Here is a 21,780-nt window from a genome sequence, read left to right on the forward strand (position 1 = left end):
GCACTTTCACCACCATGTCGACATAGCTCAAAAGCATTTGGGCAATCTGTTACATTCCAACCAAAACGACGAAGTTTCGTTCCTTAATCCACAAGCAAGCATCGATCGATCGATCGGTCGTCGCCGAGAAATCTCAGGGAGAGAAGATGAAGATCGACTTGAATTCCATGGCTCGCAAAGTTGACGTCGATAATCGAATGCCTCTCCGGTTCTACTATCGCATCGCCGATAATCTCCTCAAGCAGGTTAATTAGTCATGCTCATCTCTGCTAATCGCTGATTATGAACTTATTAACCTCCATAAATTTTTTTATAGCTCGGCTCTTGTGCTGGCTATTAAATTCGTAATTTTTTTTCAAACGTTTCATCGAAAGATTAGTGCTATACGTGTGAAAGTGAGTGGTTTATGGCAATCGGAATTCTAAAACCCTAATTTTCTTTCTATTTAGCGATTCCCGTTGAGCTCTCAGAGGTTTTTGGAGTGAAAACTCCGCTAGTTAGGAAACAGGACTTTTGACAGTGTATTGATGAACACGTCTTGTTCAAAGGAAAAGAATGGCTTAAATAGGTCACTGTGTTTATCTACACAAGGTGTGAAATTAAGTCAGTTTTTTAGTTTGTTTATTCAATTTTCACTTCCTATGTTCAGGCAAAAGTATACAAGGAAGAGAACAATATCGTGGATTTGTATATCATGCTTCTTAGATTCTCAAGGTATATATGTATATATCGGAAAACCTAGATGTTTTAACAGCACTTTAAATATTGGCGGGAAATCATATTTCTTACCGGATATCGGCTTTATTTTATCATCGACAGTTTGGTGTCCGAAACTATATCGTATCACCGAGATTACCACATTATTCTTCCTAGAGAAAAGATGTTATATAAGAAGGTGCGAATACCCTTTCATTTTTCTTCCTTCGGTTTCTGTTTATTGCATTGCTCGATAGGAGATTGGTGACACGGCGTGATTTGGGTATCGGTTTTGGTTATTACAGAAGCTACTGACTGTAATTGACGAGCTTGAATCTATAAAACCCGAAGTTGATCGTCGAGTGAGAGAACTCAACGAGGGTTCAGAAAGGAATTCGTTCAGTTCTCAGACATCTCTATCGTGGCCTTCGGATGATAAAAGATTGCCCACTTTAAACCTTAAGCAGGTACTGACATTTTTTTACTGAAAAATTGGACTAGGAAAATTTAATAAAATATGTGTTTTATTTTTATTTTTTTTATGTTACCATGATAATCTTCCCTTGTTTTTTTTTTTTTTTTTTGTCTCATTTATTTCTTTCTTTATTTTTAAATTTGTTTGTCAGTTTAACTTTTATCTTCGTTTATTACTCTCCAGCCTAGCAGCAAAGCCTCGCAGTCTTTGTTGAAGTATAACAATGATTATTCTCGTGGCTCAGACAGTTCTATTCAAATTGACAAGCACTTCCAAAAGCTGTGAGTATCAATTCAATGCTAGAGTTTTTAGAAGAGCAGCATAGCTTTTTGAAGTTCATTTCCTAGATGGCTCAAGTTATTACGATGGTTTTTCTTTTCTGTTGACAATTTGACCATTCTGGTTCGAATTAAACGTGAATATGCTATTTTTGGACAACCTTTTGACCGTTTACAGTTTATCATGCTAGGTTCTAAGAAGAGAAAAAATGTGATGCTTTTTAGTTTTGAAATTATAATTTGGAGGGAGCTAGTGTTTTTCTTTTAAATTTATTAGAGATGAGATTAAGTCTCCTCTGCTTTAAAGCTTATGCTAGTGGACTGTTTCCTTAATTACTCATCATTGCACTTAACCTTTTGTTGAAGAAGAACTTTGACTAGAAACCTCCGTTTTTATTTCCATGCGAAGAAATGTAAAGTTTATACGATCGCAGAGTTCAGTTTCTACAAACCTTGTATACCTAAAAGATTCTCCTGAAATGTGCAGAGCTATTAAACTACCTCCCCCAAATAGAGAGACTTTATCTAGACACTCTTTTTTGGGTCCAAATGGTTTCCGAAGCCAGTGGCGTGGACCTAGTGCAGAGATAAAGGTATCGTTTCATTCAGGGATTTATTTATTTATTTATTTTAATGCTTCATTTCTGTGACCTTACGAATGAGGGAATAACCTTTGCAACATAGGTCCAATATCCAAGCAGTTCAGATTTAGCGACAATTGAAATTCCCATAGATTCAGGGTAAGGATTCCCAAAAAAAAAAAGCAAAACCTTCTCCCTTGGACTCATCTATACATGTTTCATCTTAATTCTGCTTCTAAAACTCATACCAAGCCCTTACAATACTGGTCTATGCTTTGAAAAGCCTGAACCAGTCAGCAAAAGATGTCAAATCAGAAGAAATTCAATATGCAATGGATTCGGTACTATCCTTAGACGATGGTCGATGGCAAAATCCAGCTGAAGAATTATGTCTTCCATCATCGATCAACGAGCCGAGGGAAGAGTCTTTTCAGCTGAGCAATATCCACCAGCCTTGCCCACCGCCCGTTCTTGCGCAAATTCATCCGTCAAAAGTTGCAGATCCGAGACCCGGTCCAGCAAATTCTTGTCAGAACGGGACGGAAAATTTTGATTCTTTCCAACATCTACATGTTGTAAGCACTTCACTCTTTTCGTTTCTCTACATCACACATGGCTTATAATCTTCATGACATGTTGCTGGGAACTAGATATTGAGGGTATAATAATAATAAAAGATAATTAGGGCGTTAAATATAGAATGCTTAGAAGTTAGCTAGCATATAAGGAGGGAAATTGTATGAGAGATTAGTGTGAGCACTGGCAGAGCACAGATTAAAATTGTTACCTCCAAATTTTACCTATTTTTTACATGTTTGCCTAAAATTATATGATTTTTTATATGTGCCCGGCCCCCTGATTAATTATTTATTCTTACACCGCCCCTACAGAATTCGGAATTAATTTTTATTTATTATTATTTAACAAATTTGCCCCCCGTGCCTGCAAATCCTGGCTATGCCATTGAGTGTGAGGAGGATGGTTCCTAGTGGGAGAGAACGGGCCTCTCGAATGTTAGTTATCGACTATTGTATTTTGTTTTAAATATCAATTAATCCAAAAAATAAAAGATTGTAACACAATTGTCCGTTCATTGCTAAGATTTTGTGTGCCATTCTTGCTTGCTTTATGCACTGCAGCCTGTTAGGTTGATGGATGACTTCCTGAGATTAGCTCGAGCTAATACGGAAAGAAACTTAGAAACATGTGCTATTCTTGCCGGTTCACTGGTAAGAAAATAATTTACTCATTTAACTTCTTTTTGTAATTTTTTTTTTCTTCAAAGTGTATGATATTTGAGGATGATTGGGACCACGGAGGTAGAGTCATGCCCAAGTTAATAGTGTAATTGTAATTTTGACGTGGCTGCAGAAAAACAGGGTTTTCCACATCACTACACTTATAGTCCCAAAGCAAGAGTCAACTTCCGATTCGGTAAGGAAAAAATCACACCTAAACTTTGCTTTGCTATTTTCTTATACAGTAAATATTTTTCGGTATCATTTCCAACAAAATTGATTCCGTGGGATATAGAGGGTTTTAATTTTTTTTCCTCAAGTTCTGCCTCTATTTCACTGTTTCAGTGTCAGACATTGAACGAGGAGGAAATATTTGAAATTCAAGACAGATTATCTCTTTTTTCTCTTGGATGGATCCATGTAAGTCTTTCTAATTAGAGACCCGACTTAAGTATCTCTTAGAAATGCTAGAATTAGACTGTTGACATGCTTAATTGCTCACTCGAGAATGAGGACTGAATGTAACTGAATTTTGTCATTTTGCATGAAAGTGAGTAACTAATGCTAGATTATATATCTCTATAATCTTGTCAATTTGCATGTAACTGAATGTTTTTTTTTTTACGATGTTAGTACATTATTGCTCTTCTATAAGCTAATTATTGTTACTTGATATATATTTTTCAGACACACCCAACACAGACCTGTTTTATGTCATCGGTTGATCTGCACACTCATTATTCATACCAGGTAATCTATTGCATCTAAATTTATGCTTAGTGATGGCTATCAAGTGCATGTTCTGCCATATTGCCCAATTAAAGTAATTTATTACTTTTGTACCAAGTCTAATCAATAATCATTCACATGATGTTAAACTTTACAGAATTTTCAGTTTAAGGATATCTAACCTTTAATTGAAAACTTTTGGTGGAGGTTAACCGATTTTGTTTTAAAAAATTAATTCCAAAATTGCTTAATAAAGGTACATTTTTGTTAACATTAAGTTTTCGGTTAAAAAAAATACTAAATAATAAATTGAAACTTTTCATTTAACCGTGTACGAAAATTGGGAACTTTCTAATCACTTGCAAATTCTGATGATAAGTGTACCTAATTTCTTTTTGGATATGGAAATTTCAATGTCACACAGTCATTTTCTAAAGGGAACTACTTTCTTTGTTTCTTCAGATTATGTTACCAGAAGCAATTGCGATCGTTATGGCCCCAACAGATTCAGCCAGGTAAAAATTGAATTTCCACTTGATATTATATATGGACTGAGATTTTCAATCGATAAAACCGATTTTTTTATTTATAAGAATGTACTTGCTATCTTTGTCTATTTTGTGTATCACCTCAATTAGGTTGCAAACAGTCTCTCTTATATAACCTACCTCCAATGGTAGTTTTTTTCTTCTACTTGTTTAAACCAACATAAAAGCTATATCTGATTCCTTGAATAGCCAATCAATCATAAATTTAGGAGTTATTGTGTGAGTGACCCTTTGGATAGGTTTCTTGGAAAAGAAATAGGAGAAACTTTTAAACTTTAAATTTGACTGAACAACCTGTTAGTTAGAATCAATAAGAGGGTATTTATTTTTTTTTTTTTTTTTTTATAAAGAATTCAATGAGAGGTTTTTAATTGTGAGAGTTTTACAGACCATATATATGGGAAATATTAAATCACCCACTATTTATGCTAACTAATCTTATTCCCGCACAGCCCACACGGAATATTCCATTTGTCCGACCCTGGTGGCGTTTCCGTAATTCGCAACTGCCAAGAACGCGGGTTTCATCCCCACGAGGAGCCTTTGGACGGGACATCGATTTACGAGCATTGCTCCCATGTTTTCATGAACCCCAAAATCAAGTTTGAAGTCGTTGATCTCCGGTGACTTTTTATTCTTTTTACGATTCGGTAAAAAAAAAAAAGGTAAGAAGAAGCCTATTTATGAGGGTTATTCTGAGGAAGAAAGTAAATACATTCACACACGGCCATATATTTGTACGAAGTATGAACTGACAAAGGACTCTGTCTTTATATTATTATTATTTTTTGGTTCTGTATAGCCATTAGTTTGTATTACCAAATGGCCTTTGCTCAAACTCCCCTATCATATTGAAATTTGATAGGTGAAATATAACAGATAATATATAACTTTGTCAAACTTTGAGTTGACTCGTGTCTTTCTACACTAAATGTACAAATTATGGTATCGTCGTGGATAGAGTTGAAATTTCAACCCATTTGGTTGGGGCTAAAATACGGAAAAAAAGGACATTGCTTTAATTGCCCTTTTATAAATGTGGATTTTTGGGAGGGTTGAGCAAATTAAATGATTTTTATTTTGGTGGTGAAAGGCTTAGTTAAGTTATATTTTGGTGGTAATATGTCATTCTCAACCACAAAAGCAATATGATGGACCACGTTCAATTGGTGTCACAATTCTCATGCACGTACTAGCATGCCATAAATTTTGGTTAATGAATTTTTGTCTCTTTCCTAAGTTTTATATATATTTGGCATATGGTAGCTAATGAATTAATAGTGTAAAAATTAATATTTAACTAACTATACTTCTATATTCCATTTTTGGAGACTTGTCTTTCTACTTAGGTTGGTAAATCTAATGGACCCTAGTATAGAAAATTTATTTTTATTTTGCATAGACTATTATACTAATGATACAGTGCATTAAAATACAAAAAACAAAAAACCACCTAATGAACTTTTATATTAATGAATGCATGCTATCGGTCGAGCATTTTAGTCATACCTTATGAGGAAAGTCATCATAAAGCGATGCACTGTATGACGACTCCTTTGTCACAAAAGCTATTATCGTTTTGGAGGAAAAGAAATGTTAAGTATGGGATTGACACGTGAGAGTGCCATATCACTAAAGTATGAGTTTAGTACATGGGTTTATAATTTCTTGAGCACTCACTCCCTAATAACTAATTTTTGGTGATGCCCAAAAGGTTGTAAGTTGTAACATCAACATTAAAAAAAAAAAACGTTGACTTTGTTAGAGTTTTAACTTTTTGTTACTCGGTAATTGACTCTTTTTGTATTGGCAAAACCTTAAAAGAGATGTTGGGAACATCTAGGCGGTGACATTAGGTTCACTTTCCACGTCAGGATTTGTGACGTGGAATTTTTGCAGTCTACTTTTTTGTCTGATTTGCTTCCGCGCTTTTTCTGATCGTCCAATGAAGTTTCTCCAGGTGCGAGAAACCCTAGCCAATGACACACAGCTGAGAATGTGTCATATGTAAGGAATGGTTTACCCTCTTTGGTAGGGTTACATACTTAAATTTTGTGAGAGTCGTCATCGCAGAAAACTTTGTCATTGGTGTGCATTTTACTTTGTTGTTCTTAACAGCTTTTGTTGGAGCTTGTTTACAGAGTTGGTTTTGAATATTTCGAGTATTGTAAAAATACGCATATTTATAAGCGTTGTTCAAACGAGTGTATTGAGTGGAAAGTGAGGGGGGGATCAAACACATGAGAGCTTGGATTAGAAAGCACTAGGGTAGTCTTAAAATTTAAGAAACCTGAAATGTGATCATTCATGATTGTCCATTGTAATACTTATTCTACCATCTAGTGAAATTCTCCGTTTCACTAAGAGTATCATCTTTCCAGAAGTAGACATGATTGGTCGAACTGGGTTACCATCTTCTTATCTTTTTTACTACAATTTATTTTAGTTTGCCTAATCTACTAAACTGGTAAATTGTTTCATAACTTGTTAATACACCTTAAAAGACATCACGAAAACAATACTCCTATTTGTTCATATCGATTAATTAGTTTAATTGAACAGGTTTGATAAAGCATGAAATTGAAAAGAAAAAAATAACGTCATGAAATAGCTAGTGGCTATAAAGTTATTTTCAATTTCAAAGAGTCTTTGACTTGAAAACCTAATTTACTTCAAGTTTTTCAACAAATATTCTATTAAATTTCTCTTTTAACATTGGTAATCACCAAGAAAGTATTACACTATTAAAGTTTTGAAAATCCGATTAAAGGCTTGTATATTATATTAGAGCTTAAGGAATTAGAAAGTAGTCGATGACAAAGGAAAATAATATGTCGTACCATGATTTCATCATCATTATCATTACATTAACTTATCCAAGACAATATTAAAAAAGGGTTTTCTGTCTAATATTGATAGGCTGAAATTAGGTTTAATATGAATAGAGAGTAATGTGGTACTCATTGGGTCACCTATTGTTTATATATGCCAACTCTTTTTTTGGGGCGACAATGTATATAAAACAAAGGTATAGTTAAGCCAACTGTGTGAGACCATATTAAAACCCCTTAATTGTTACCAAATTTATCGTTAGGAATTTGGGTAATAGACATAAAGGCACTAGGTAGGATTTCAAGTATGCACTAAATGATTGTTTAAAGGTTGCGAATAAGAAGGGAAAACTAAGAACGCTTCTATTTCCTTTCATAACCATAAATGATACTAGTATTGTAATGTGTAATGCTCTTCAATATATATAATATTATGGGCTTGAAGTTATTAATTAATTAGCAGTATGGTAAGCCTTTACTCTCTCTCTCTCTCTCTCTCTCTCTCTCTCTCTCTCTCTCTCTCTCTCTCTCTCTCTCTCTCAGAGTTGGGAGAGCATCTTTTTATTTGATGTCCAAAGCAAGTGCATGTGATCCAAATTTAATGCATGCAAAGGTTGACGTTGACATTCCACTGATAATCCGAGTTAACCTCTTAACTCCTATTTCCAACCAATGGTAAAAAGAAATAAATAGATAAAGATAGATATTTAGGCAGATACAAAAGTCATCTTTTTCACTCAATATATGTAGTAACTATGAGAGCACAGTACCGTACACACTGAGTGAAATTTAATTCCAAATGATACGGATGATTGGTCCAAGCCTTCTTTTGTGGCAGTCTTATTTATATATATATATATATATATATATATATATATATATTAATTTAATTTAGCGTCGCCGTTTTATTAGCGATTAATAAGATCATAAACATGGAATTGAAAGTCAATAAATTATTAAGGATGACAGAGGAAACTTAGTTAGCTGATAAATCGACACGCGCGTCTTTGTTTTTTGTTTTTTGTTTTAAGATTCTAAACATTTATATAGGAATTTTTTTAACTGATTTATAGTGTATTATATTAAATTAAATTAAATTATAATCTAAACGTATCCCTAAATACATTATACTATTTAACTTAAAAAAAATAAAATTGAATAAATCAAGAGATAGGATAATTATTATATAAGCAGTACACCACTAACTAAACATATTTTTAAAAAAACTTAGGATGCCGTACAAAAAAATTACAAAGATGTATGGAAGGTAAAGAAGGAACAAGAGCAATTTTTAACCACAAATACACAATTAGAAAAAAAAATAAAAATAGACACGTGCACAAAATATAAGCTATAGAATTATTTATAAACAAATGAGGTAAATATGAAATTTTATAAATTCCAAATGAGGTAAATATGAAATTTTATAAAAACAAATGAGGTGGATATGAAATTGTATAAAAGAAATGAGGTAGCTATAGAATTTTATAAAATTAAAGGCATTTAAAATTTATCATATTAATAAATGTATTTAGGAAATTAATTTTCCAAAAATTGGAGGTGGTCTGGGCATCCCTACTGTAGTCCGTCAGCCCTGATTGTTATCTTTCCAGGTTTTTATTAACGTAATATTTCAAGGTTTTTTAATTAAAGAAATTGGACGTGGCCATGGAATTACTCGTTATATCAATCCCATGATGAGTGAATTATTCTACATCCGCGTCAGATTCCTTCTACAAAAAACCTTGAAATATAATGTTAATAACGAAGTTAAATATTTTGTACGTTACAGGAGATAGATTGGTAAAAAGAATTATTATTGGTAAAATTATTACTCTTGTACTTATAGTCAATAGTGAATGAGTTAGATGAGAAACATAAATAAGAAGTGACGTACGTATAGGAATTGCGATAAGATTCTTTTCAAAAAAAAAAAATTGCGATAAGAGTCATAAGACTAAGAGTGTGAAATATTGAGGAATATCGTGGCCATATTAAGGTCTCCCATATATTCAGAGGAAAAAAAAAAGAAAAAAAAAGGATCTCTCACATATCAAACCCAAACATTCTTTCTCGTCTCTCTCTCTTTCTCTCGCATGAGTCTCAATCATCGTTGTTAGAAAGAAGAAAAGAAAACTGATCAATAGCATTAAATCTCTTCATTTATTCTCAAAGACATTCTCATCCCTTTTTTTATCCACCCAAGTTTGTTTCCATTCAAAACCCTAACACACACACACACATTTGTATGTGTATATATATATTAGGAAACCTGAAACACATCAAATCACTCCATAAGCAAAACCAACCGTCAAAGAAAAAAAAAAACCAACTCTAGTTTCATGTTTTTTTTTTGGGGACCCCAATAGTGATATACAAGTGAAAACACTAACTTGAGAGTTTAGTCAGTCATACAATTTATTTAGTTTTTTGTTTTGTTTTGTTATTGTCAAACTACAAGTACTTGAACTAGTATAGTACTATAGTACTAGCTCTTGTCTCTTTCTTTTTTTTCTTTTTCTTCGAAGATCATCGATATTTATCAAAATATGGGAAGAGCACCGTGTTGCGAGAAAATGGGATTGAAGAAAGGAAGATGGACCGCCGAGGAAGACGAAATCTTGACAAACTATATCCGAATTCACGGCGAGGGCTCTTGGAGATCTTTGCCCAAGAATGCAGGTAAATATTTTTTCAATTCACATACATATAGTATACATATAAATACACATTCATTCCTTTCTCTTTTTTTTCTTTTCTTTTTTTTCTTACCGGATGATCATTTTTCCAAACAAAGAAGTATTTTTTTCTTTTGCAGCATTTGGTAAAAAAATTCATTTTTTTTTTACTTTTATTTGATAGTGTGTTTCAATTTTTTTTTTTTTTATTTTACACAACTTTGTCAATCATTATATTATTCAGAGTAATATTTTAAGTATTTTTCTTTATATGTCCGTAGTAAAAAAAATTAAAACACTATAAATGGTACTTAATTTTTTTCCCAGCCCCTAAATACACATTGATTTTTCTCTTTTTATTTTTGTCGGATTATCATTTTCCAAAAAAAAAAAAAAAAAAAAAGCAGTATCAGAGCAGTGAGGTTATTATTTTCGCAACATTTACAATACAATGTATAAAGATGATTTTTTTTTTAAGTTATTATTTTGAATGTGTGCTGTAATATGTGATTTTTATTACTATTATATTATATAGGATTGCTTAGGTGTGGAAAGAGTTGCAGATTGAGGTGGATAAACTATCTGAGGGCTGACTTGAAGAGAGGAAATATCACTCCAGAAGAAGAAGAGACCATTGTCAAGTTACACCATGCCTTGGGTAACAGGTAATCTCTATTTATTTATTGAGAAATTATTAACTTAATAGTACTAGCTCGTACGTATTGGGTAAATAATTTATATTCAAAGTCTTACATATTTTATAATTATGATCGAACTAGTCACTTAGTGTGTCTGGGGGCTAATATGAAAAAATAAATATCTCGGACGATAATATGAAAAGCTCCTATGTAAACTAAAACAAAATCAATTAATTGACCAATAAATTATACATCATTATTATTAAGAGAAACGATCTTTATTTATACTTATTATATATATATATATATAATAATAAATATATATTCATGGTTTTGTTTATGTGATCTTTTTGTATACATATATTAAATGGTGTAGTATTTTGGCCATTTATAATTCAAAGGTGAAATCAATAATAATGGCCTGTGATGATATATGAAAAATGTGTGGTGATCTTCTGGAATATTTTCCGTTATACGTTCCTCCAACTGTGGCCATAAACATAATAATTTCCAAATTTATGGCTACCTTGGACCACAATTAATAACTGTCTTTGATTTCATGTTGATTTTATCTTTTTCACTGTAACTTTGATCTACATGGCTCAGTATAATTTATAATTTACTCTCAGATGCACTACAGTTAGTTCGTTATAGTAGTCTTTAAATCCACACACATATATGTAAACCTCAATAATAGCCAGTAAATTTCTGTGGACATATGATTGGACATATTATTGGGGTTTTGATGTTGCTGCGCATTGAATGACCAATTGGACAACTAGTTTGTCTCACTAATTAAATATATCTATAAATATTTAATTTATAATTTTTTTTTTTATCTTGAAGGTGGTCATTAATAGCCGAGCAACTACCCGGAAGAACTGATAATGAGATAAAAAATTATTGGAACTCTCATCTGAGCAGAAAAATCTACAGCTTCACAAAATCACAGCTCTGCAACGAATCGAGCGAGGCGATCATCGCGAAACTGTCCGCTCGGAAAATCCGGTCATCCCCGAAAAAGAGCGAAAAAGCGAAAATAGCGAACCCCGAATCATCGTCATCACTATCATCATTATCATCATCATCACATGATCAGGAGGGTAATGATAAAAAGCGGGTAGTCAAGGAAGAGAAGAGCAACGCAACGGACTTGTTGTTGCTTGGCTCGCAAGCAAAGGCTGAGGATAATATTGAGAATGAGTGGCTTGACACAGAAGTTGTGAAGAGGCTTATTGGTTGTGTGGACTTGGAAGCTGATGATAATAGTAATAATAATAATAATAATAATGGTGTGAAAGAGCATGAAGTGAAAAGGGAAAATCATGAAAACTCTTTAGGTATGAACTCATTATTAGGGTTTGATGATGATCATCACGATGGGATGTGGTTTGACTGGACTTGGGAAGGATATACTCATCAGAGTCAAAGCTATGTCAATAATAGTAATGGAGTTTGGGACTTCAATATGGATTATGAAGGTGGTGATGAGAGAGTGTTTTCTTTGTGGGAAAAATAATCCAGCTCAGAAATATTTAAAACAGGTCTCTTTAAAACAGGTTTTTTTTTTTTTTTTTTTTTTCTATTTCAAAGTTTATTAATTAGCTGTTTCAGTCTAGCTAGCAAGTAGTCTTTTTTTTTTTTTCTTTTTTTTTTTCTGTTTTACATAGAAGAATTAAAAATAAATAAAGGTTATATATAATGATAGTCTGATCAGAGAAATGGTTTCTATAGATACACACTTCTGTTGTAACTTTCCTATTCGGTGTTTTTTTTTTCTGCTTTGAAGTCTTGGTTTAGTGAGTTAAATATGTCTTTTTTTTCATGGGGATGATGATCTCTGTTTTGACCTTTTTTTGTGGGTTCATATCATATTTGTTGTTCTTCATGAATATTGACATTTTTATCGATGCTATACTAAATTTTATTCTCTATATTATACATGTTGCGTTAAAATCAAAATACATGTTTTTGCACGGTGAGAAATCTACTTCAGTTTATCACAGCCATGCATACTTTAGAGAGACAATGCAAGAACGTATGGCTTATTTTGGTTTTCATGGAAGGAAAACAAGACGATGATGATTAATATTACTATAATATTATCAAGTAGGTGAATATCCGACACAACATTCATTGGGAAATGTCAGTTTTTTTTTTTTTTTTTTTTTTTTTTCATTATTGGCTGCAAAAGAATCAAACTCAAATATCTTTTACTACTTCTTCAGTGAGAACCTCAGAAGAATATTCCAAAAAATTAATTATTGAATAGTTTTTATGTTTTTCTTGAATATGATTAACATTACTCACATCAAATCAAGATTTAAAATTTATAATTGCAGTATCTATTGCTATCAAGTTGGAAGTCACCTGAAATTCTTCCCCATAAAAAAAAATGGTATTATCAATGTTGATGCGTTATATAGCTAATAAACTTAAGGGTGTAAAAAGTTATATTTACATTTTTACATTACTAAATAGCCAACGTTTCGTAAATCTTAGATAAATAGTCACTTTCATATATCTACAGACGGAAATCTTAGATAAATAACCACTTACATTTATTAGGTCACGTCATCTTAATGGTTATTTACCTAAGATTTACGAAACGTTGACAATATAACAATTACAAATGTTTTAATTGACTATTTACCTAATTTTTTGTAAACTTAATGTAGTATATTTTTATTAGAAAAACAATCCTCAATATTTCAATTTGCCTCTTGTCTAGAGCTAAAAATTACTAAACCATCAATATGTAGTACTTAAACTATATTACTTTTAATTTATTCTTATTAGAAATACAATCCTCAATATTTCAATTTGCTTCTTGGTTAGAGTCAAGAACCACTAATGACAAATAGGTATTATTCGAATATGATGAATAGTACTTTTAACTACATTAATTTATAGAATAATCCATCAATAACCGATGTATCAATAAATTATTGTCGGTAAAATTAGTATTTGTATAACAAATAACGTGGTAATTTTTTTTGGTAGGCATTTTTTGTATTTTATCGCAAGAATAGTAATAAGTGCGTTTTATATGTACGAATCTCTCATTCTTCGGCTTGAACTTAGCTAGTTATCGAGTGTTTTTTTACGGTTATTTTGAATATTTGTGATAAATTTCAGGTTGTGAGTGTGAAATTGAGTGCCAGGACTTCATTTGAGCATGTTGAATTTGTTTAGGAGCCTTCGGGGTCAAAACAAGGCTTACGAATATTTTTAGGCGAAGGAGACAAAAGTCAACCCACGCCGTGGTGATATTCCGCGTTCAAAAGTCTCTTGAGTGCGGCGTGGTGAAGCCATGACCGCGCCGCGATGACCTTGTGTCTGATGTTTAATTTGGTCTTTTTCAGCAATTTTGGCCGATTGGATTCCATCCAAAGGTCTAGATTGCCTCGTAAAACATCAATACCATTCGAAATGAATTTTATAAGCTAAAAACACATTCTTAGCTTTGTTTTTAGTTTTTTATATTATATTTGACTATTTTGGAGAGCTTTTAAAGAAGAAAAAAGTGTTCTTCGCCGGAATCGACGAAGCGACGAGTGCCTCGACCTCTACCTCACTTGTTATTTTTCTTCTTTCTTTATATTTACTCTTATTGTTTTAGATTGTTGTTGAACATCAATTCTAATTAATATGAGTTTGTTTTTAGTTTCAATGCTTGTTTCTATTATTATTATTTGGTGTGTCATGAATTTGATATTGGAGGCTAGGCTTTTATAGGGTTGCGATGTAGCCGGGATTGATGATGATTGGGGATTCGTTAAGACTAAATAATTACTTGTTCATTTCAATAATACAATTATATTGATTTGTTTGATTCGAATTATGGTTAATGTTTTCTAGTGTTTGATCACACCATTAGAATTGTTTATTTTTCGAGAGACAATTAATAATCGTGTCTTTGTCATTGACCTAGGTTAGCTGAAAAATATAGGCAATTGCGTAATCGTTTGAAATCTTATTTTTTTTATTGCGTTTAATTGTTTTAATATGATTAGAAGCCGAAAGGATGAAAATCCGTCAATTACATAGGTTTGTTAATACACTTAAGACAACCCAGTGAATAATTTGTATAGGGTGAGATTAGCAACCGTAGAAGTAGATTAGTTTGTTTCGAGCCCGAAAAAAAATCCTTAACCTTGTTATTGCCTGTGAAATTGTGACACTTGCATTCTCTTTGTTGATTCTCATGATTTTACTGCTTTTTTGTTTTTAATTAATTTTGTTATTCGTCAAAATCAAATTTGATTACATTGGAATGAATTCGCAAATAAGTTAGATTTAATCGTTAATACATCTAATCTCCATGAGATCGATACCCGTATTTCTCGTACACTCCCCAACCTAGTTAGTTCCAGTGAAAACCATTGTTTTCCCTTTGTTTCTCGTAATTTTACTGCTTTTGTGTTTTTTTAATTAATTTTGTTATTCATCAAAATCACTTTTTAATTACGTTGTAATCGATTGTTAAATAAGATAGATTAACTCGTTAATATTACTAGTCGTCGTGGGATAGATACATGTACTTCTTGTACAAGTTAAGATTTGGGTGACACGTACACTTGCGTGCGTAGATTTTTCGCAAGTAGTGTTCTTAAACTTTGGGTGAATTAGCCTACTAATCCAATCAACGCATCTTTGTTACGGGAAGCCCAAGTTTGAATTAATTAAGAGAATAGCCCAAATGAAATTTCATTCAAAAATTACCCTCATAACCCAGAACACTCAAAGAATCAGGAACGTCACGGCGGCGACGAGGACGACGAACACGGCGGCATTGAGGAGCGAGCCTCCGAGCTTCTCGGCGACGGTGTCGGAGGGGTTCTCGGAGTAGACGAGGTTCGCGACGGTGAGTATCGGGGCGGCGATGGATTAGTGGCAGAGTAGACGAGGACGACGGTGCTGTGGAATAAGCGTGCGTTCGAGGGATTTGTGGTGTTGGACACATTCGCGTTCTTCTTCTCGCTCTTTGCAGTTTCGATCAACTTATACATACCTCTTCTCGTTCGTGTTTTTGATTCGTTCTACAATTTCTTTTTGTTTGTTGATTCGGTGGATTTTTCCTTTGTTTGTTGATTCAGTGCTAATTCGTAAATCAGTTAATTAATTAACTGATTAAAATTTATTAGGTTAATTAATTAACTGACTTGTTGAATTAAGAATTAGCTTAGGTTCTGAATGTTTTTGTGAGTAAAGTTAATTTATTAACTGACTGAATTAGAAATTAGGTTAATTAATTGAATGCTTTGAATAGGAATTGACTTAAGTTCTTATTTTTGTGAATTTTTTGTGAATTTCACATTCAAACATTCAGTTAATTAATTAACCTAACTCAATTCAGTATGTTAATTAATTAACTGATTCGCAAAAGATATAATTGTCTGCTTAGAAAAAATGAGATATTTCCTTAATTAAATGAAACTTAGGCTATTCCCCTAATAAGAAGTGTAAAATGGGCTAGTGACAACAAATTTCACTTAAACTTTTTACTGGGAAAATAACATTTTTAAGTTGTAAACAATCATTTTTCTTGATATTTACAATTTTTTTATTTGCTGTTTTAGGCTGCATTTATTTTTATTTACCCTTAAAAAAATGTTATTGTTTAAAGTTTAAAATAGTCGTTATTTTAAAAAGTGTTCCTAAATTAGTTATTTTCATAATTTTCCCACAAATAACTATATTAATCGCTAGTAACCCCATTATCCGTGAAATAGAGTACCGGGATCAATAAAAATTCATGATCCAAATGCTCAAGTAATCTTCTCTTTGCTCTTTTAATGATCTATTCTAAAACAGAGAAATAATCAACAAGAGAATAAGAAAATGATAAAAAAAAACAAAAAAAAAAAACAAATAGGCTTAATCACAAAGATACACAACAAAGAACTCTTCAAGAAAACTAAAGAAAGTGGTAAACAACTTGGAAGACAAAAACTTGCATTATGAGAGACCAAGAATAATGTTCAACCTATCAAAATACGAAAACATCTGCGACGAGTTCATCGATCAACGAATCGAAGATCAGATCGTCGAGCCCGGCCCCGAGCTCTGCCACCTCAGCCTCGAAGTCGAGCCACTTCCCGAACCGGCCGGTCATGTCCTTGTCGACGAGCTCGTCCACCATCGAGTCTCCCGAGCCTCTTTCGCGGCCCGAGATCTCTCTGTAAATCTCTTCAGCCAAAAGCTCTTTCCTTGTCACCATCGACGACCCTTTTGCCCACATTTCGAACCCGCCGTTGACACACCGGTTAAATCTCAAGTCCAAGCACTCGCTCACGCAGTCGAACAACTCTTTTCTTCTTCTTCTTCTTATTCTTCTCTCCATATTCGGCCTTTTTCGACTCTCCAACGTGTCGAAGAAATCCGGGTTCAAGATGTCTAAAGAGCGACCCGAAGCAAAGTCCTCGAACATCGTGTCCACGTTGAATAAGATTTCCTTCACATATTCAAGTTCCCACTCAGACCCGGTGCTGGTAATGGAAGCTTTCGGAAGATGAAGATGATCGAGCGAAGACGCCGAGTCTGATAGCTCTGTATCGGCTTCCACTGAACGGAACTTCTTCGGAAAATTCGAGCCAGTGTTGGCTTCTTGAGCTTGTGGTAGTGCAGTCCAACACAGCTTGCTTCCTGATATTGCATTTAAATTGTTCAAAAATCAGCATAAAATTGAAATTAAAAGTTTAAAGAGGACAACAAAAATTAAATTTTAAAAGAGTTTAAATTAATTTTCAGAGCTTTTTTTAATCTAATTCACAGCTATAAAATAAAAATTTAGATTTATAAATTTTCAATTTTGTTACAATAAATAACATAATGTTAAAAGGATTAAAAAACAGAAAAACTAAAAAAGTTATAGATTCGCCAATACATATATACCTTCTGTGCTGATACTATCTGCCGTGAATGTTGTAGACTCGCAGCTTTCAACCGAAAAAGAAGGTTCCAAGATAGAGACAGGACTCAGATGCCGAGGACTTCGAACTTTTCCAGCTTCAAATTGACCGCTATCACTCACTCCCTATGAAAGAAATGTAATTGAAGTATATGATCAGCTATGTATTAGATATATTAGTAGGCACAATAAAATTATCCAAAGTCTGCTCGAAAATGTACCCGAGAGTTTTGGTTTGACGCAGACGATGATGAAGAAGGACCAGATGTCGAAGAAAACTCGAAATCGAATTGCTTGTCTTTGGCGGGCTTTTCCGAATAAGCAGCCGAGGCAGAGCTTGAAGACTCGAGCCCGAAAGTGAGCTCTCTCAGCTTTTCTTCGAGAAGAAGACTCAGGGCATCGCCGCCCAAGACGTTGTACCCCATTGAAGAAGGAAACTTCAGACCGTCGGAATCGACCAAAACTCTTTTATTGCCTTGCTCGCTGTGAGTATCGGAACCGGGCAACGATGGCGACGATCTCGTGAGCGGTGCTGTGAAAGTGAAAGAAACCACGTCCATTCCCTTTCTTCGGCTCTCTTCGGCCCAATTCTCGGCTGCTCTCACGGCCTTCTGGTTTCTTGCGCCGGAAGTCTTGCCGTTGCTAGGGTTCTTGTTGAAGCTCGGATCGCCTCCGTCCACGGACCGTTTCCTTCTCGGGAGACCGTTGGCGACGGAATACGGGGCTTCCTTCTTCTCCTTCTCGCTCTTCTCCACCGTCGTTTTTCTCGGCCCGGTTTTCGAGGCCTTTTGGCGGCCCGAAGAAGGCGAAGAATCGCGCGAGAGTAGTTTTCGGCTCTGAGCGTTCGAGACCAGCGGCTTCGAAGCCGAGCTGTTGTTCTGTTTCTGATTGTTCTGTCTGAGAACGCCGCTCGGGTTCGAAGAAGAAGCCTTTTGCTGTTGACTTCTCGAGAAGGCCGTCGGGGTTGACCTCGCGTCGCCGCTTTGCTGTCTCTCGGGAGCCGAGCTCAGGCCTTCCCGTTTCTGGACGTTGACCTTTGCTTGGATCGCAAGCGATATGGATTTCCCCGAGCCCGAGCCGTTCCAGCTCTTGGTCATGGACTGGCCTTTCAGGGACTTTGCAGCGTTGGACTCGACGGGCTTTCCTCTCGGATCTTCGGCTCTCGTCGTCGCTCTCTGAGCCTTTTCTCTGAGGGCCTGAACTTTCAAGGGCGCCGAGGAAGACCCACAGAGAGGCGCTCTGTGCTCTCGTCCCGGCTCGATGATCTTCGCGGCGGCTTCCATTACGCGAGCCACGTCGCCGCTCGAGACGAACCCGGGGCTCTTGATGGGGGACAAAAGCCTGTGGCGCGTCGCGGGGATCGGCCTCGCCGATCTCGGCGGCAAAACCTCGGTCCGAAACTTCTCGATCATCATCATCGCCGGCCTCGAAGAAGAAGAGCTCTGATCGAGATTCTTCTCGTTGTAACGCTGCTGCTGCGCTTCTTGGAGAGATCGGGTGTCGAAATAGGGCGTGGAATAAGGGTCCTGAGAGCCGGAATTGGGGAGAGAGTCTAGTCCCATGAGCCGAGCCACCACGCTCGGGGCTCTCGATCCGTAGCCTTCTTCGTCCGTGACCGAAGAAGCGCAGCTGAAATCGCTGCCTCCTCTAAAAGTTGCCCCGATCCCGGTTTCGTTATCATCGTCGTCGATCTGGTAGATAAAGAAAAAGAAAAAGGATTAGATCGTTTTTTCGATTCAATTACATACGAAGAAACGATAAAAGGAAAAGCCTAATTCTCACCAAGGATAGCCTAGTGGTTGGCAAATTTCCACCGCTTCTCTTTCCCTGTTTGGAGTTCTCTGAGACAAAGTAAAAAAAAAAAAAATTTAAAAAAAAAAAAAAAAAACCTTAATCTGCCATCGAAGAACCACCACCGAGACCGAGATTGACGAAATGCAAAAATTGTACCTGGTAAATCAGACTTGTTTGAGAACAATTTCTTGCGAGACTTCGCGGTCCAGTCGAATATCTGAAAGAAACCGCTTTTCGGAACGTCTCTCTCGAATCCCATCTCAGACTGCTTTATTGAAACAAGCCTACTTTGTTTCAAGTTTCAACCACAAGACTCTTACCATCCAAAATCTGATATATACATAATAATAATAATAAAAAATAAAAAAAATTGAAAACCTTAAGTCGATATATGAGAGTCTAAAACTTTCAGGATCGAATATACCTAATTCCAAAACCAGAACTTCTTACTCTGTAACTATCTATCTAATTGCTTAATTAAGCTCAAAACTATTCTGATTTCGGTACCGGATTCGAAAACAAAGCTTCTCCTACTTATAACTCCTCGTATATATTCAGTAACCATAATAATCGAAAAGAACCTCGTTCCAAAACACTAAAATTCACAGTTCAAACACCCAAAAAAATTCAATCAGAGCTCAAAAACCTAGAATTCACAAGGGAGAAGAAGAACTTACACGAATCAAGTGAGAGAGCTAAGCCAAGGAACTCGCAAACCTTTATCCCAATTTTCACTTTGGATCATAAATTCAGGTCAGGAAATCAGAGAGAGAGAGAGAGAGAGAGAGGAGTGTTATGTGTTGTAAGTTCAAGCATTAATTTCGATACATAAAATTATTCATTTCATTTTGAATATGCATGAAATAAATAAAATATTATTTAAAATAAAAAAAATAAATACACGCAGACAAAAGGCTACAACGTCTCTTTTGAGTTTTAAGAGAGGGCTTTCGATTTCAAATTTCCAAACGGGAAATCGGGGAGTGTAGTGGGTCCCACTTGAAGATCGTGTGGGGAACGTGATAAAGCCACCGGTAACTTTTGTGTTTGAAGACGAATAGAATAGCGACACGTGCTCGCTATGGGACGCGAATTGTAACAATTATATTGCTGTCGTTTTAAATGATATGTCGTTTCTCTGGAAGAAGAAGCCTAAAATGGATTTTTTTTTTCAAGGAAAAAAAAAAAAAAAAAAAAAAAAAAAATCTTTCAGAAAATGGCATTTATAAAAAGAAAAATTGTACAAAATAGTCATTTGAAACTTATTGATTATCAAAATAACCAAAGTTTCAACTTTTCAGTAAAGTAGCCAAATTTACGTTTTCAAAATTTTTTTGACAGTGAGGATTTAAATTTTTGACGGTTATTATAAGCAATTTATCACTTTAAAAAAAAATTAACCTTGGAGTCAAAAGTTTTTTTGAAACCGAATTACTGCATATTTTTGTTATTTCACTAAATTAAGACAAATTTTGACTATTTTACAAATTCATAACTTTAAATTGTCTATTTAGCTACATCATTGACCTTTTTTTGGTAATGCGATTCCATATCTTAAAAAAAAAAAGGCAAGCTTGTAGAAAATGACATTAAGTTCATTCTTTATATTGTTATAGGCTTTCATGCCATTTATGTTTTGTTGGCATTCATATTGACACCGTTTAGCATAGTTGTACTTTTACAAAATGATTTTTTGTATGAACTAACCATTTCAAACTTAGTGTTTAGGAAAATAGGTAAATTTCATAAATTAGTGTAGTTTGCCACTTATAATATAAAAATTCTAATATATTATTAATTCTTTTTAAAATATTTAATTTAAGTTTCCAAATTTTAGTTCACTGTGCTTTTGGTATTAATCAACTTTTCAATAAACTAGAAGAAGAAAAAGAAGAAGAAGATGTCCAAAAATTTAATCCATCTTTCAAATTATTTAATTAGCTCTTCGATAAACCAAAAGTATAAAAAGAAGAAGAAGAAGAAGAAAAAGATGACAAAAAATTTAATCCTGCTTTCAAAACATGTCATTCACTCTTCGATAAACTAGAAGAAAAAAAAAAGAGAAGAAGAAGAAGAAGATGTCAATAAAATTATTCATGCTTTTAAAAAGGTTAATACAGTCTTCGATAAACTAGAAGAAGAAGATGGTGACGAAAATTGATGACGACGACCCAAAGCATGTTAGGGGCTTCATCTGAGAATTATGTGTGATGACGACGTCGAAACTGCTAGATTCCACGCACAACGACTCTAAAAATTTATGATCGTCCTTTCCTCCGTAGTTTGGAATCCCTAAATCTTCCAAATCTTGGTTCTCTCCTAATTTCCTCTTCCTCAGATTCGCCTTGCTCGATCTCTTCTCGGATCAGACCAAAACTCGG

The 21,780-nt window shown here is 34.4% G+C and overlaps 3 protein-coding genes across 3 annotated transcripts; 2 read left to right on the forward strand and 1 right to left on the reverse strand.

Annotated features, from left to right (window-relative positions):
• LOC149392705 (AMSH-like ubiquitin thioesterase 3) lies at positions 1-5,364 on the forward strand. The gene is made up of 14 exons (XM_089617474.1): positions 1-245; positions 650-714; positions 820-895; positions 1,002-1,163; positions 1,355-1,452; positions 1,937-2,042; positions 2,134-2,189; positions 2,314-2,605; positions 3,170-3,259; positions 3,402-3,464; positions 3,614-3,688; positions 3,956-4,018; positions 4,460-4,512; positions 4,998-5,364. Exons 1-14 carry the CDS (start codon positions 147-149, stop codon positions 5,170-5,172), a joined length of 1,473 nt encoding a protein of 490 aa, XP_089473600.1. The 5' UTR covers positions 1-146; the 3' UTR covers positions 5,173-5,364.
• Positions 5,365-9,797: 4,433 nt separating this feature from the next.
• Positions 9,798-12,311, forward strand: LOC149392706 (uncharacterized). The gene is made up of 3 exons (XM_089616802.1): positions 9,798-10,058; positions 10,590-10,719; positions 11,539-12,311. Exons 1-3 carry the CDS (start codon positions 9,926-9,928, stop codon positions 12,209-12,211), a joined length of 936 nt encoding a protein of 311 aa, XP_089472928.1. The 5' UTR covers positions 9,798-9,925; the 3' UTR covers positions 12,212-12,311.
• Positions 12,312-16,550: 4,239 nt separating this feature from the next.
• On the reverse strand, positions 16,551-20,202 carry LOC149392707 (uncharacterized). Its single transcript, XM_089616801.1, has 6 exons — positions 20,077-20,202; positions 19,556-19,729; positions 19,388-19,446; positions 17,827-19,296; positions 17,590-17,731; positions 16,551-17,340 (listed from the first exon to the last, which is right to left on the reverse strand). The coding sequence occupies exons 2-6, from the start codon at positions 19,656-19,658 to the stop codon at positions 16,685-16,687; spliced, it is 2,430 nt and encodes an 809-aa protein (XP_089472927.1). The 5' UTR covers positions 19,659-19,729; positions 20,077-20,202; the 3' UTR covers positions 16,551-16,684.
• Positions 20,203-21,780: the final 1,578 nt, after the last annotated feature.

The sequence above is a fragment of the Urtica dioica genome, chromosome 6 (assembly GCF_054948205.1).
Source record: "Urtica dioica subsp. dioica isolate 48M chromosome 6, U.dioica_male_clone48M_v1_H2, whole genome shotgun sequence".
Taxonomy (NCBI): Eukaryota; Viridiplantae; Streptophyta; class Magnoliopsida; order Rosales; family Urticaceae; genus Urtica; species Urtica dioica.

Bases quoted from the DNA above. Each gene is read 5' to 3' on its own strand.
- LOC149392705 (XM_089617474.1), top strand. From the start codon at position 147: ATGAAGATCGACTTGAATTCCATGGCTCGCAAAGTTGACGTCGATAAT. The intron at 1,164-1,354 runs GTACTGACATTT...ATTACTCTCCAG, and splicing joins CCACTTTAAACCTTAAGCAG to CCTAGCAGCAAAGCCTCGCA. The intron at 3,689-3,955 runs GTAAGTCTTTCT...TATATTTTTCAG, and splicing joins TTTCTCTTGGATGGATCCAT to ACACACCCAACACAGACCTG.
- LOC149392706 (XM_089616802.1), top strand. From the start codon at position 9,926: ATGGGAAGAGCACCGTGTTGCGAGAAAATGGGATTGAAGAAAGGAAGA. The intron at 10,059-10,589 runs GTAAATATTTTT...TATATTATATAG, and splicing joins ATCTTTGCCCAAGAATGCAG to GATTGCTTAGGTGTGGAAAG. The intron at 10,720-11,538 runs GTAATCTCTATT...TTTATCTTGAAG, and splicing joins CACCATGCCTTGGGTAACAG to GTGGTCATTAATAGCCGAGC.
- LOC149392707 (XM_089616801.1), bottom strand. From the start codon at position 19,658: ATGGGATTCGAGAGAGACGTTCCGAAAAGCGGTTTCTTTCAGATATTC. The intron at 19,447-19,555 runs GTACAATTTTTG...ACTTTGTCTCAG, and splicing joins AAACAAGTCTGATTTACCAG to AGAACTCCAAACAGGGAAAG. The intron at 17,732-17,826 runs GTACATTTTCGA...TTTCTTTCATAG, and splicing joins CGTCAAACCAAAACTCTCGG to GGAGTGAGTGATAGCGGTCA.